Genomic DNA, 13,252 nt, shown 5'->3' with positions numbered 1-13,252 from the left:
ATTGAGCTTCTTTGAATTTCAAAGCTGGCTTTCTTCAAGTCTTAAGCAAAAATAGTTATGAATGCCATGAGAAAAAGAAAAAATCATTTTCTAGGTTCTTTTAACACCCATATAGCAAAAGTTATAGACCGGATCATAGGGGTTTTTTGTTTTGGTTAATCCTCACCGGAGGATATTTTTCCATTGATTTTTAGAGAGAATGGAAGAGAAGGGGAGAGACAGAAACATCAATGTGAGAGAGACACATCGATTGGTTGCCTCCTGCACACACCCCAAACAGGGCCAGGGAAACTGCAACTGAGGTATGTGCCCTTGACCAGAACTGAACCCCGAACCCATCAGTCCCTGGGCCAATGCTCTATCCACTGAGCTAAACTGGCTCAGGCTGGATCAGAGTTTTATGAAAAAGATCTGGTCAAATAGGAAAAAACGTATCTTGCCCTGGCTGGTTTGGCTCTTGGTACTTGCCTTACCTAGTACCAAGAGACTTGGAAAAAGGGGCTGATGCATAAAAAAGATAAGATACATGTCCTTATTTCTCCTCTCAGCTTCTTCCAGATTAGGGATCTGTGGAACATGATTGAGAGAAAACACTGAAAGCAAAGGGACTTTGGTTCCACTTATCTTTGGGACTCTAGAAAAAATGCTTCAATGAGCTTTCTTGCACAAATTTTGGGGTGGCCACAGTGTAATCCTGGCATCTCAGGAAAATTAGGTAAAAAAAAAAAGTCTAGCTTAGCTTTCCGAAGCCACTCTTGATTCCCATGAAGCATGGATAAGACCCACACCATCCTGGTATCTTAAAGGTCAATCAAAATGTGACTGTTGAAGACTAGTGAGCCTGCCCTAAGACCACCATGAAGAGTAAGTTGATCCTGTAGCAGAGGCTGAAAGGTGAACAGATAATGCCAGGCACTTAACAGAGGATGTAGCTGGGACTTCGGGGTCTGAAGCACCGTAAAGGGCCAAAAATGAACTAAGGCATCCTGAGAGATCCATGGATCTTAGCCACGCTGAGAGAAAGCAGTCCTCAAATTTTATCAGGTATAGACTAGAGGTGCCCACAAGATGGCCATGCAGGGGACTGGTCACCCCTCAAAGGACACCAGTCCTGAGAGCATCCCAGACCAGCCACTCAGATCCAAAAGAACTATCTCCCATCCCCATGAGGTCACATAAGCAACACCTGCTACTGCACGTTTCTGATCATTTTCTCTAAAGAGAGGGGATTATTTACTTTGCTGAATCATACCAGTTTACCACTCTTATTGGTTGAAATATAAGGCATTTATTCCAATTTCCAGGGGGTGGAATTTTTGAAGAAGATCAGATCAGTTATGGAAAATAAAGGAGCTAATAGGTAAATTTGTGATCCCCTACAAGAATCAAAAAGGAAAATTATATTAAATCTTCATATCCATTGTAAGATGCATTCTAATTTCAGAAATGTTAAACATGTAAAGGCGGAGAATGTGGAAAAATGTGTCTAAATTGAAGAAATATAATATCTTGCAAATGAGGGTTGAGAAGGAAAATTGTTTCCTAAAGGAAAAAACTTGTCTGTAAATCACAAACCTCATTTGTTAAGCCTTAATTTGTAGAGCACTCAGTACTGTGACACCAAATACATCTATAACAAGACTAAGTAACTTTCCAGAGTTGAAAATTATGTCTACGTTAAAACAAACTGTGTCCTGGTTCCAAACTCCCTAAAGGAGAAACACTAGCTCTTGAAAATCTGTTGATTTCTCAGGTCATGCTTCCTGCCACCCCCAAGGCATTTCTGAGAAAAACAGAATCACTTCATGTAAGTAAGACTGACCACAGGCTGGGAGAGGGGAGGAGGTAGGTCAGGCTAGGTGATAGGTGTGGGAGAGGCAGAACCTCTTCAGAAGGATGTACACGTCCCGCCCAACCTTTGGGCACCCAACCTTTGGACACCCGTTTCAAGGACCCAGTTGCAGAGCAACAATATGAATATCAGAGTTCGAAAACTCCAGATGACTTCACCACTTCAGCACCTGCAGATGCTAAAGGGCAGTGGCGACCACAGTTGCAAATTAAAAGTTGGAATGTATAATCTCCTACACCTGTGCTTCTTCAACATTAACATGACCCAAGTCACCTGGGATCTCATTACACCATAGATTTTGATTCAGTGCGTCTAGGGTGGGGCCTGGGGGACTGCATGTTTAGGCATTTCCAAATTTTTTGGACAACACTCCGGTGGCAGCAAGGTCCCATTCCAGTGGCTGTACAACAGAGTCACCTGGGAGGCTTTAAAAAAAATACTTCAAGAAATTCTGATTTAATTGGCCTTACTGTGGCCTGGGTCTCAGGCCGTTTATAAGTTCCTCGAGTGATGCCTTGTACAGCTAAGGTTGAGAGGCACTGGTGCAGGTGATTGTACACGGAAACGTCTTCGTGGGATGTACCACACCATGACTCCAGACTGGGACATTATGAATCTCTTCCCTCACTACCACTACCTCCACCCCAAGAAAAGCCCACCAAAACCAAGGATACCATGAGAATTAGGTTCCTGGACCCAATTCCAACTGGGGGATGGGGGAGGAAGGGCTGGGGGAGTCCCACACCAAGGAACAATTCTCAGGACACCAGCGGGTGTCCCATAATCCAACTCAATTCTGACAGTGCCTACCCAAAGACAGCACCAGACTCCACAGGTTAAGGGTTCAGTCCTACAAGACACCCCACCACCACCACCACCTTCAGACCCCAGTCACAAGCCCAGGTTGTTAGCGCTGCTTCTGACGGAATCAGAGTTCCCAAAGCCCCTCCTCAGGTTTGATTAATTTGCTAGAGCAGCTCACAAAACTCAGAAACATTTTACTTACTGGAGCACTGGTTGTTCTAACGCAGGAACAGCCACATGGAGGAGATGCACAGGCCAAGGCATGTTGGAAAAACTCGGAGCTTCCAAGCCCTGCCCGAGTGCGCCATCCTGCCGACGTTCACCAAACCGGAAGCTCTCTCCACCTCGTCCTTTGGGTTTTTATGGCGGCTTCCTTGCACAGGTGTGACTCATTAAACCGCGGGTCAGCGGCGATTGAACTCGACCTCCAGCCTCGCTCCCCGCCCAGAGCTCAGGGCCTGAGACTAAAAGTTCCAGCCCTCTAATCACAACCAGCCCCCCTTCTAGGTCCTTTCCAAAAGTCATCTCATTAACATAACAAAGGACAACTTTATCACTCTCAACACTTAGTGAATGACCAGAATATATTTCTTATAAGTCAAAATACCATACTATGGGTACCCAAAACCTTTTAGTGCAACATAACCTAGTCCAGTGGTCGGCAAGCTCATTAGTCAACAGAGCCAAATACCAACAGTACAACGACTGAAATTTCTTTTGAGAGCCAAATTTTTTAAACTTAAACTATACAGGCAGGTACATTGTTATTAACTTAATTAGGGTACTCCTAAGGCTTAGGAAGAGCCACACTCAAGGAGCCAAAGAGCCGCATGTGGCTCGTGAGCCGCAGTTTGCCGACCACAGAGTCCTAGTCCATCGTGGATTGCTGGGTGAGGGAGGTATTCAGAACGTGAATCCAAGACCTCTCAGCTGTGGGTGTTTTCCTAGATCTGCTACTAATAGTCCTATTGGGACCTGGAGGACTATCTGACCATATTACAGAGCATTGAAGCAGGAGGCTACCCCAGAAATTCCTTATAAATTTATTCCAAATGGGCACCACCCAACCTCATTAAAAAAGACATAGAAGGGGCACCATTCTAGGTCAAGCTTTGAGCCACAAGGCATAACCATGCTCACTACTGGCTGACATAACGGCGAGCAGAGCGGTTCCCATGTTGTAATCACTTGGAGGCTTCTAAAATTACTGCCTGGAGCCCAGCTGGTGTAACTCAGTGGCTGAGCATTGACACATGCACCAAGAAATGGCCAGTTCGATTCCCAGTCAGGGCACATGCCCGGGTTGCAGGCTCGATCCCCAGTAGGGGGTATGCAGGAGGCAGCCGGTCAATGATTCTCTCTCATCATTAATGTTTCCCATCTCTCTCTCCCTCTACCTTACTCGCTGAGATCAATAAAATTCTATTTTAAAAAAATAAAATAAATTCACTGCCTGTCCTACTGCCAAAGATTCTGATTTAATTGGTTTCCTGTGTGGCCTGGGCTTCAGGACTGTTAAAAGCTCCCACGTGATTTTAATGTGCAGCCAGCGTTGAAAACCACTGGACTAAGAAGATCTCAACAGTCACAGGGACTTTCTGAACTGTCTAGTTAGCCCTCTCCTCCCAAGTGAGGCTTTTGTGTCTCTTCCAGGGCTTGGTCACAGAACACGCCCTCATCACTTACCTCCCAGGGGCTCCTCACTGTGTCTGGGACAATGCCCATTTCTTACCATTCCTTCACCAGTAAGTGTAGAGTATATCCATGACAAAAGAGTCTAGAGCAGAGGTCGACAAATTAAGTACCCTGGAGCCAAATCTGACCACTTGCTTGTTCTTGTAAATAAAGATTTATTGGAACAGAGACACATCCATTTGTTTACATAGTGTCACTGTCTGCTTCCAAACTACAACCATAGAGGATTTGCACAGAAACCCTGTCAAAGCTGAAACTATTTACTATCTGAGAATCTGATTCTAGACCAAAACAGAAAAAGTATGCTGACCAATGGTCTAGGGCCGTGGTTGGCAAACCATGGCTCGCGAGCCACACACGGCTCTTTGGCCCCTTGAGCGTGGCTCTTCCACAAAATACCACATGCGGGCACTCACGTACAGTGCGATTGAAACTTCGCAGCCACACTCAAGGGGTCAAAGAGCCGCATGTGGCTCGCTAGCCGCAGTTTGCCAACCACTGGCTAGGCCAGCAGTTCTCAACCTTTGCTGCACATTAGAATCACCTGGGAATCTTTTTAAAATCCTGATTTCTGGGCCTCGTCCTCCGGAAATTCTGTTTCTTTCTTACTAATGTTGTGGCCCCACCCCATAACAAAGAAACAGAATTTCTGGAGGATGAGGCCCAGAAATCAGGATTTTAAAAAGATTCCCAGGTGATTCTAATGTGCAGCCAAGGTTGAGAACCACTGGTCTAGGCCCTAGGGCAGTGATGGCGAACCTATGACATGCTTGTCAGGGGTGACACGCGAACTCATTTTTTGGGTTGATTTTTCTTTGTTAAATGGCATTTAAATATATAAAATAAATATCAAAAATATAAATCTTTGTTTTACTATGGTTGCAAATATCAAAACAATTCTATATGTGACACGGCACCAGAGTTAAGTTGGGGTTTTTTAAAATGCTGACACGCTGAGCTCAAAAGGTTCGCCATCACTGCCCTAGGGTCATAAATTTGTCAGCTGCAGAGTATCTCCTGAGACAAGCGGGGTGCTCTCAAACAGCCCAGGGCATTCTATAAAAGGTAGTTTCACGCCTCAAGCAGTAAAAATGACCACATCTGGGAGACATGGACTATTCTATCCTTTTAGACAGCTGAACCACAATTGCTCCCTTCAATCTAGCAATTTTCCACTAAAAGGGCAAGGGGATCTGGACTTATCAATCTATACTACCTGGCTCTCTATAGAGTTAGTTTATAAGAGAAAGTGCTTGCTCTGACTGGTGAGCTAAGTGGTTAGAGCATTAGCCTGTGCACCGAAGGGGGAGTTCAATTCCTGGTCAAGGGCATGTACCTGGGTTACAGGTTCAATCCTCAGCCCTGATCGGGCCATGTGCACGAGGCAACCAATTGATGTGTGTCTCTCACATTGATGCTTCTCTCTCTCTCTCTCTCTCTCTCTCTCTCTCTCTCTCTCTCTCTCTCTCTCCCCTTTCTATCCTTCCCTTCCACTCTCTAAAAACCAATGGAAAAAAATATCCTCAGGTAAAGATTAACCAAAAATTTTAAAAAAGATTAAAAAGAGCCAGCCTGTGTGGTTCAGTGGTTGAGCATCAACCTATGAACCAGGAGATCAAGGTTCCATTCTCTGTCAGGGCACATGCCCGGGTTGCAGGCTCCATCTCCACTTTGGGGGCGTGCAGGAGGCAGCGGATCAATGATTCTCTCTCCCTATCCCTTCATCTCTGAAATTAATAAAAATATTTTTAAAAAAATAAAAGAGAGAAAGATCTTAATTCTATAGCTAAGCTAGAGGCGGGTATTTGTGGGGAATAGATGAGCTGGGATTGAAAGATAAAGCATTAGCAGAAGTGGAGTGGATTGGGATGGTCAGAGAGCCCAGAACAACAGGGCAGCAACACTGGAATGGGGAGAAAGAAAATCAGTCTGACAAAAGGTCCCTGAGCAAGCTGAGAAGAGGTGAAGCATGTGCAGAGACTGACATCTGCCCACAGCTCATCTGCAAGGTACCAGGTTGTGTGTGTGGGGGGGGGGGGGGGGGCGGGGGGGGGGAGAGGGGGCATCCTTTGTATGCGCAGCCACGCATACTCCAGCAGGACTCACACTATTTTAATCAATTAGCTACTCGTTTTTCTTACCCTTATTTTAAGAGTGGCTTCCTTCTTGGCTATCTGTTTCTCAAGAAATACTACAGCCTAAGAACTTTCCCAATGGAGCAGTTTTCAAGCAGTAAAAGAATGCACAAATAGAAGAATTCACTTTATTGGAATCAACTCAACTATACTGAGTTACCTTAAGGTTTAAAATGTTATTGAGGTAGAATTAAGTTTATTTCTTCATTCTACCATAAAAATAACATCTTCATACTTATTGAGTCTTGAGCCTATAAGTGTTTAAAAAACATTTAATTTACTAACTTTTAAGGGTATTTGTTAAGGTTAGAATCAAAATTCTAATATTTGTTTATAATTTATAAGAATACTGCATGTGTGTACACTTGACTTTGAGATTTCCTTGGAACCTTCAAGATTAATTCTGATATAAATTCTAGTAATCGATTAATTATCGAGGCTACCAAAAAAAAAAAAAGAAACTTGGAGATAAAACCAAGGAAATTTAAGTAAATGCCGTCATGCTCATTCAAAATGGCCTACTGAAACGACAGGGGAAAATAAGCACAAACAAATGCAACTTGAATCCTTTACTGAAAGAAACAAAGGAAATTATCATCTAGGAGGCTAGAAAGCCAGAGCACGCCCTCTTCTGCTACCTGAAAGTCCATCGGGTCTGTCTGTGGAACAGAAGGAAAGGAACCCTGTGGGCATCTAGGCATCTATATTTGCATAAATTTATATTCATGGTTGCTTTTGTTTTCTTTTTGGTTTTTCCCTCGGCTGAAAGAGGGGAGAAAGAAACAATGCTGAGAGTGGGGTGGCAGAGAGGTTCTGCCTGGGAGCCGGGAGGAAAGAAAAGGAGGAGGAAGGACTAACTACTCACCCTCCAGCCACTAGGGCTGGATCTGACTCTAAGGAGGAGGGGCCCAAAGGGGATGGAAGGGGTTGTTTTCCTGAGGACTGCTGTGTGCCTGGAGGTGCAGGCATTGCTCACGGGGCCCAGGTGACGAGTGAAGCACAGTTGGGAGGAGGGGCGTTCTACCCTCTTCTGGGGGAGCCGAGTGCCTTTTCACCACCTTGAGGATTCACAGCTGTGGAGGCAGCTGGGGCACAGACACGTTGACGTGTCCATTTTCGGTCTCACAATGGGCATCATTGGCGGTTACTGTCCACCATCAACAAAATGAAGCCGGGTGAAACGGAAACGCTTGGCAGACAGACTGGTTTGGGAGCACAGGTAAGTCATACCTCGGATACCCCAACATTTGGAGGCTTTGCAGGGAAACCTCTATTCCAGCACAAGGAGGGCAATCACAGGAACCCTGGATTGCTACTGCCAATGGAAGTTCTTCTGAACTTCCAGCCACCGATGAGGAGGTAGGAGGCCAGGGAATCCGATTACATAAGAAAAGCAAGCATGGCCGGTGCTCAAGGAAACTGTGAAACCCCACAGTGGCTGAAGTATACTTCTGAGATTAAACTGTGGTTTGGAAATTGGAATCATCCATTGAAACCTTGGTGACCAGTTCATCTTATTGTCCCTCAACAGCAGAAACTTAGGGGACTTGAATTGGAAAATTGCTTCACCAGAACTCTCCCCCAGGTCTCTACTTCTGTGCATCTTTTAGCTTTGCATTTGCAACAATAAAACTGTAACCCTAGGTACCAACTGCTTTCGCTCTCGGTATAGAGTCAGTTTCCCAAAGAGGATGGTGACAGGACCAATTCACCATTATCGCCCAGAGGCACAGCTCTCCTGCCTCATAGGCTTCTTGCCAACCTGTATCTGAGTGTCCATAAGCCAGGTGCCCGCCACCCCCCCCCCCCGCCACCCCCCGCATAACGTCAGCTGTGACCAGGGTGGAAAGGTGACTTGACAGCAAATGAAGACGTGGCAAAAAAGAAACCCTGAAATGAAGGCCATGCGAAGGTGACGGTGATGGGGGCTGTTCAGTAATGTACCCATCCCCCTGGGCACAGGGCAGGATCAAACAGCCAGCATCCACACTGACCACATCACTTGCTTTGACATGTCACATCCGGGTGAACATTTTCATGGCCCTGGTATGATTCATCCTGTTCTCTTAACCCTGTACAACTGGGTAAGAGAAATGTTGGGATGGGTCCCTGAGTGCCTGTACTAAGCAGAAACTGGAAGAGTTGGAGGTGAGAGCCAGAGGAATAATGTTTATTACTATTGATATAACTCTGTATTTATCTCCTGAAAACATGGGATATGTTTACATCAGAAAATACGTTTAAAACTTTGCCCCCCCCCCAAAAAAAAAAACACTTTATAAGACATAACATATTCTAAGGAGTTTGTTATTTTTATCCTAAAGGATTTTGAGTAAGTCAATTCTTTTAGCTTATATTCAACATGAATCTGACACATAGCAAATCATATTTTGTGGCAAATAAGATTATAGACATTTCCATTATGTAATGACTGTAGCACGATCTAGAAGTTTATGTCTCCTTCAGAGAGTATACAACATAGAGATGTAAATTCTTTTCATCGTAATTCTGCATAAATGCATTGCCAAACTTGGCTCTTGAAAGTGATAAAGTGCAGATGTCTACAACTGCAATCATAAAAATGTAATTGCTGAGGAAAAATATTTCTGATCCATTGGAGGAATTTATTACAGAGGGATGCAACTTTGTAAGTTATCACACAGAAAAAAATGAAAGTGAATGATTGAAAGATATCCCAGGCTGAGCATTCCTGCAAAATGACCTAGTGATTTACCTGTGCCCAGAAAGAAAAAAATAGATTAGAGATAAATCAAGTTTGGTGGGGAAGGCTCTGGTAACTATAAGAAGAGCAGAAAAAAGATTTACGGATAAATGAATTTTGAAGTCGGAGTAACATAATAGTATTGTGACCAATTACTCCAAAAATTAAAATGTAATTTTGACTTTGAGTTATACACAGAGGTGGTAAGTAATATCCATGAAACCTTAAAAGCAAAGGAATATAAAATGAAGATAAATAATGAGGAAAGGTGAGAATTTTTCTAATGTGGCTACTAAATTGATAGCTTTATCTAGTGGTACTATCCATTTAAAGATCATGAACTTCTTTTGGAATGTTTTCCAATATAACCAGAGAATATATTACATATATAGGTGCTTTGAAAACTACATATACATATTATTACTGCTGTTGCTTTTAAAAGAAAATCAGGGGGGAGAGCTTTCAGAATTTTATTATTATTACTAAATACAGACTTTTTTACATTTTAACAATACTTTAAATGATAATTTTAGATGCCATTCATTTTTTTAATGTTATATATTTTTTTATTTTTTATTGCTTAAAGTATTACAAAGGGTACTACATATTTGTCCTTCCTCCCCCCCCCCCCCGCCCTTGACAGTCCCCTAGCCTCCCCTATCACCCAGTGTCTTATGTCCATTGGTTATGCTTATATGCATGCATACAAGTCCTTTGGTTGATCTCTTACCCCCCTCCCTCCTGCCCCCCAACCCTACCCGGCCTTCCCGCTGCAGTTTGACAATCTGTTTGAGGCAGCTCTGCCTCTGTATCTATTATTGTTCAAAAGTTAATGCCATTCATTTTATAAAAATCAAAGCTTCTCTTGGTTCATTATCTATTTTTCCCACATTTTTTAAGTTCTTCTGCAGTTACTCTACGTTGTAATTTCCATGCATTTAATACCTGGATTATGAGAGGCTCCAGTAGCTTCTCTACAGTGAATGTTTGGACCTGCAGATCCTGGGGGTCAATATTCAGTGTGACTGGTGTTTCAGCTGACATGCTGCCTGTGCACAAAAATAAAATACATTTATTAATTTAAAAAAATATGTTCTAAAGGAAGGCACTAATTAAAACCAGAGAGTGCATGAGATTTCAGGCCCTCTTCCTACTATCAGCTGTAGCCCTCCAAGGACCAAGGTGTCAAGTCCACCGACAGAGAAGTGAGATATTCTCCAAGTGTTCTTGGAGGTCGTGCTGTCTGAGCTCAGGTCCTCCAAATAATTAATCTGTGCTAGCATATCCATGACTAAAATAATCACTCCACCCTGGAGGCTTTGCATTTGATCAGGAGTCTTAGTGAAAAGGAATGGCCAAGCTGGTGAGATATGCCTCACGGTACTCAAGTCCTTTGACTTCCATCACACCATAGCCCTGAGGCAGCCAGAGCCCATAGTTTCCCTGTTCTTGTTAATGGTGACTCAGATGAGGAGCCAGGTAGGACTTTGTAAGACATCTGACACATCTCTACTTGTTTGGGGTATTGTTTGAGGATTTTGATTGGAGAAGAAAGTTGGAGGCAATTTACTTTCCTGTACAGAAAAGAAACTAATATAAATTGGCATAGTTATAAAAAGAAAGAAGCAGCTCTGAGAAGACATTGATAATAAGTGTAATTTAAAAATTTATGTATACTTACAATTAAATAAATCATATTTAAGATAAAGATAATAAATTCTCAAAAAATAAATGTATAGTCCACAGAAATGTGTATTACTATCAATGCAAAAATCTTCCCACTTAGCTATTACCCATTTTCTTCTATAATTTCTCATATTTGCAGGCTAGGAAAACAAGAATCTTCCCCTAGGAAGGATCCTGATATTCCCTATGATACCCATAGACACTAAAACAAAAAAAGAAATAGAGAATATTACTTTCATTTTAGTTTATTTATTATTGTAGATGTAAGGGCGAATAATTGTTTCCTCTTTAATTTGCTGATTGGCTCTATGAATGGACTGATGATGGATTTATAGGTGAATGAATGGATGGATGCATGAATGAGTAAATGGATGAATGAATGAATGAATGAGTGAGCGTACATTTTCATGGTATCTCTCTTATCCAGAATCAATCCCTTCAAGGTTCCTCTGAATCTCAGTGATTCTAGAGGAAAGAACTGTTGTTTTTCTTATACCCCTGCCTCCAGCCCCTAAGAGATAGCAGAATCTCAGGGTAGGGCTCATGTTTCCTCCCAGCTCCTTCCCCTGAGAGTCTACCCCCATTCCCTTACTAGCTTTTTTCAACTCCCACTGGCCTGACACCATAAAATCAGCATCTCTTTGCTCTTCAACCTCTCCCACTCTACTGGATCCTTTTCCTGTACCCATAAATGTGTTATGTATATATTTGAAGAGAATCATGATCTCTCTCTGAGTGTGTCAATGAAAAGCTCAGTGCTTCACCAAGGCTCTTCCACACTGTACACCTGATACCCAGCAGAGAGATTCACACACACACACAACCATCCTATAACTAAACAATTATCCTAATTGATTCTTATCTTGACATACTCTAATTGTTACACTAATAATGTAATTTGGGTTTTTTTAATAGAGACAAATACTGAAGAGTCCAGAAATCTTGCTGCTCTTCAGATGTTATGCCACATGACTATGCTTCACAATTCTTTGACAATAAAAATGGATATTTGAAGTATTCTTGAGAATAATGGAAATCTGCCAACAGGCTGTCCTCAGTGACTTAACATAAAAATGTGCACATAATGAAAATAGTGGATTTCAAATATGATTCTCATCAAATATACTCACAAAACTTATAATTCTTTCATGTGTCTTTAGCAAAGTTTGATATTAAAAACAAAGAGAAATACTCAAAAAGTCTAAAAAAAAACACTTATGACAAATTTAATAATCTATGAAAGCATTTAAGTAAAATTACATACTCCAAAGTTGACTATTATTAAAAACACTAATGCATACTAATTATTTTGTGTATAGCATTGAAACATTTTTCTAGTCAATTCAGGAAATTATAATAACCAATTTGAAATGAGGAGAAAAAAGACAACTTATGTGTTGAGTGTCCTAAGATTACTCTATCCATGTTTTCAAGTAGCTATCATATATTACTTATTCATCTACTAAAAACTACTGTAAATGTTGAGAGTTTTATATAAAACCTAATGACATTGTTGATTGCAAAGACAGAGTACACATTGTTAAATGTAGCACATTTTTGATAGTTTAATTGGAATCAAAATAAATTTCTTTACTTTTTAAATTATTTTTACTCTTTAAAACCTATTTTTACCTTGAAAAAATCATTATTCAAGGTGTATTAAGTGAAAAAATATTATTTGAATATCTTTTCAAATGAAAGTATAAATTACTATTATAATGGTACTAGAGGTCCAGTGCACGAAATTCATGCATGGGTGGGGATGCTAGGCCTGGCCGGCAATCAGGGCCTATCAGGGCTGTCTCACCCAGTTCTGATAGGGGCCAGGCCAGCTGGGGGCTGCCGGCTGCCAGCTGCCAGCCAGGGTCTGGGGGCCTGCAATTAGGGCCTGGGGGCCTGCCAGCTGCCAGACAGGGCCTGCCTGCTGCTGGACAGGGCCAGTGGGACAGGGGGAGGGATGGGAGAAGGGACCGCAGGAGGTTTGCTGGCCGGGGGGAGGGATCGGGAGAGGTTGGCTGGCCATGGGAGGTTGGAGGTTGACTATGGAAGCGCGTTGAGCATCTGTCCCCTGGTGGTCAGTGCAAATATAGCAACTGGCTGACCAGTCGTTTGGTCGTAACAGTCACATAGTTGACATATCCTATATAATAAAAGCCTAATATGCTAAGTGTCCGACCGTTCGTTCAACCATTTGACCAGTCGCACTGACCACCAGGGGGCAGACACTCCCACTGGTAGGTTAGCTTGCTGCTGGGGTCCAGCTGATCAGGACTGGGCAAGACGGGCCGGACATGCCCTGGAGTCATCCTGTGGTCCCTCCCCAGCCCCAATCATACACCAGTGGGGTCCCTTGGCCTG

The 13,252-nt window shown here is 42.6% G+C and overlaps 1 protein-coding gene across 1 annotated transcript in view; it reads right to left on the bottom strand.

Annotated features, from left to right (window-relative positions):
- Positions 1-13,252, bottom strand: part of CTNNA3 (catenin alpha 3) — a 1,265,562-nt gene that overhangs the window by 1,240,834 nt on the left and 11,476 nt on the right. Inside the window, exon 2 of the mRNA XM_081105050.1 lies at positions 10,154-10,257. Coding sequence (XP_080961176.1) covers positions 10,154-10,252 — 99 coding nt within the window. The 5' untranslated portion in view covers positions 10,253-10,257. The remainder of the gene's footprint in view (positions 1-10,153; positions 10,258-13,252) is intronic.

Source organism: Myotis nattereri, assembly GCF_964212035.1.
Source record: "Myotis nattereri genome assembly, chromosome: 13".
Classification (NCBI taxonomy): domain Eukaryota; kingdom Metazoa; phylum Chordata; class Mammalia; order Chiroptera; family Vespertilionidae; genus Myotis; species Myotis nattereri.
The sequence above is the reverse complement of the archived record's forward strand: the minus strand, read 5'-3'. Positions and strand labels throughout refer to the sequence as shown.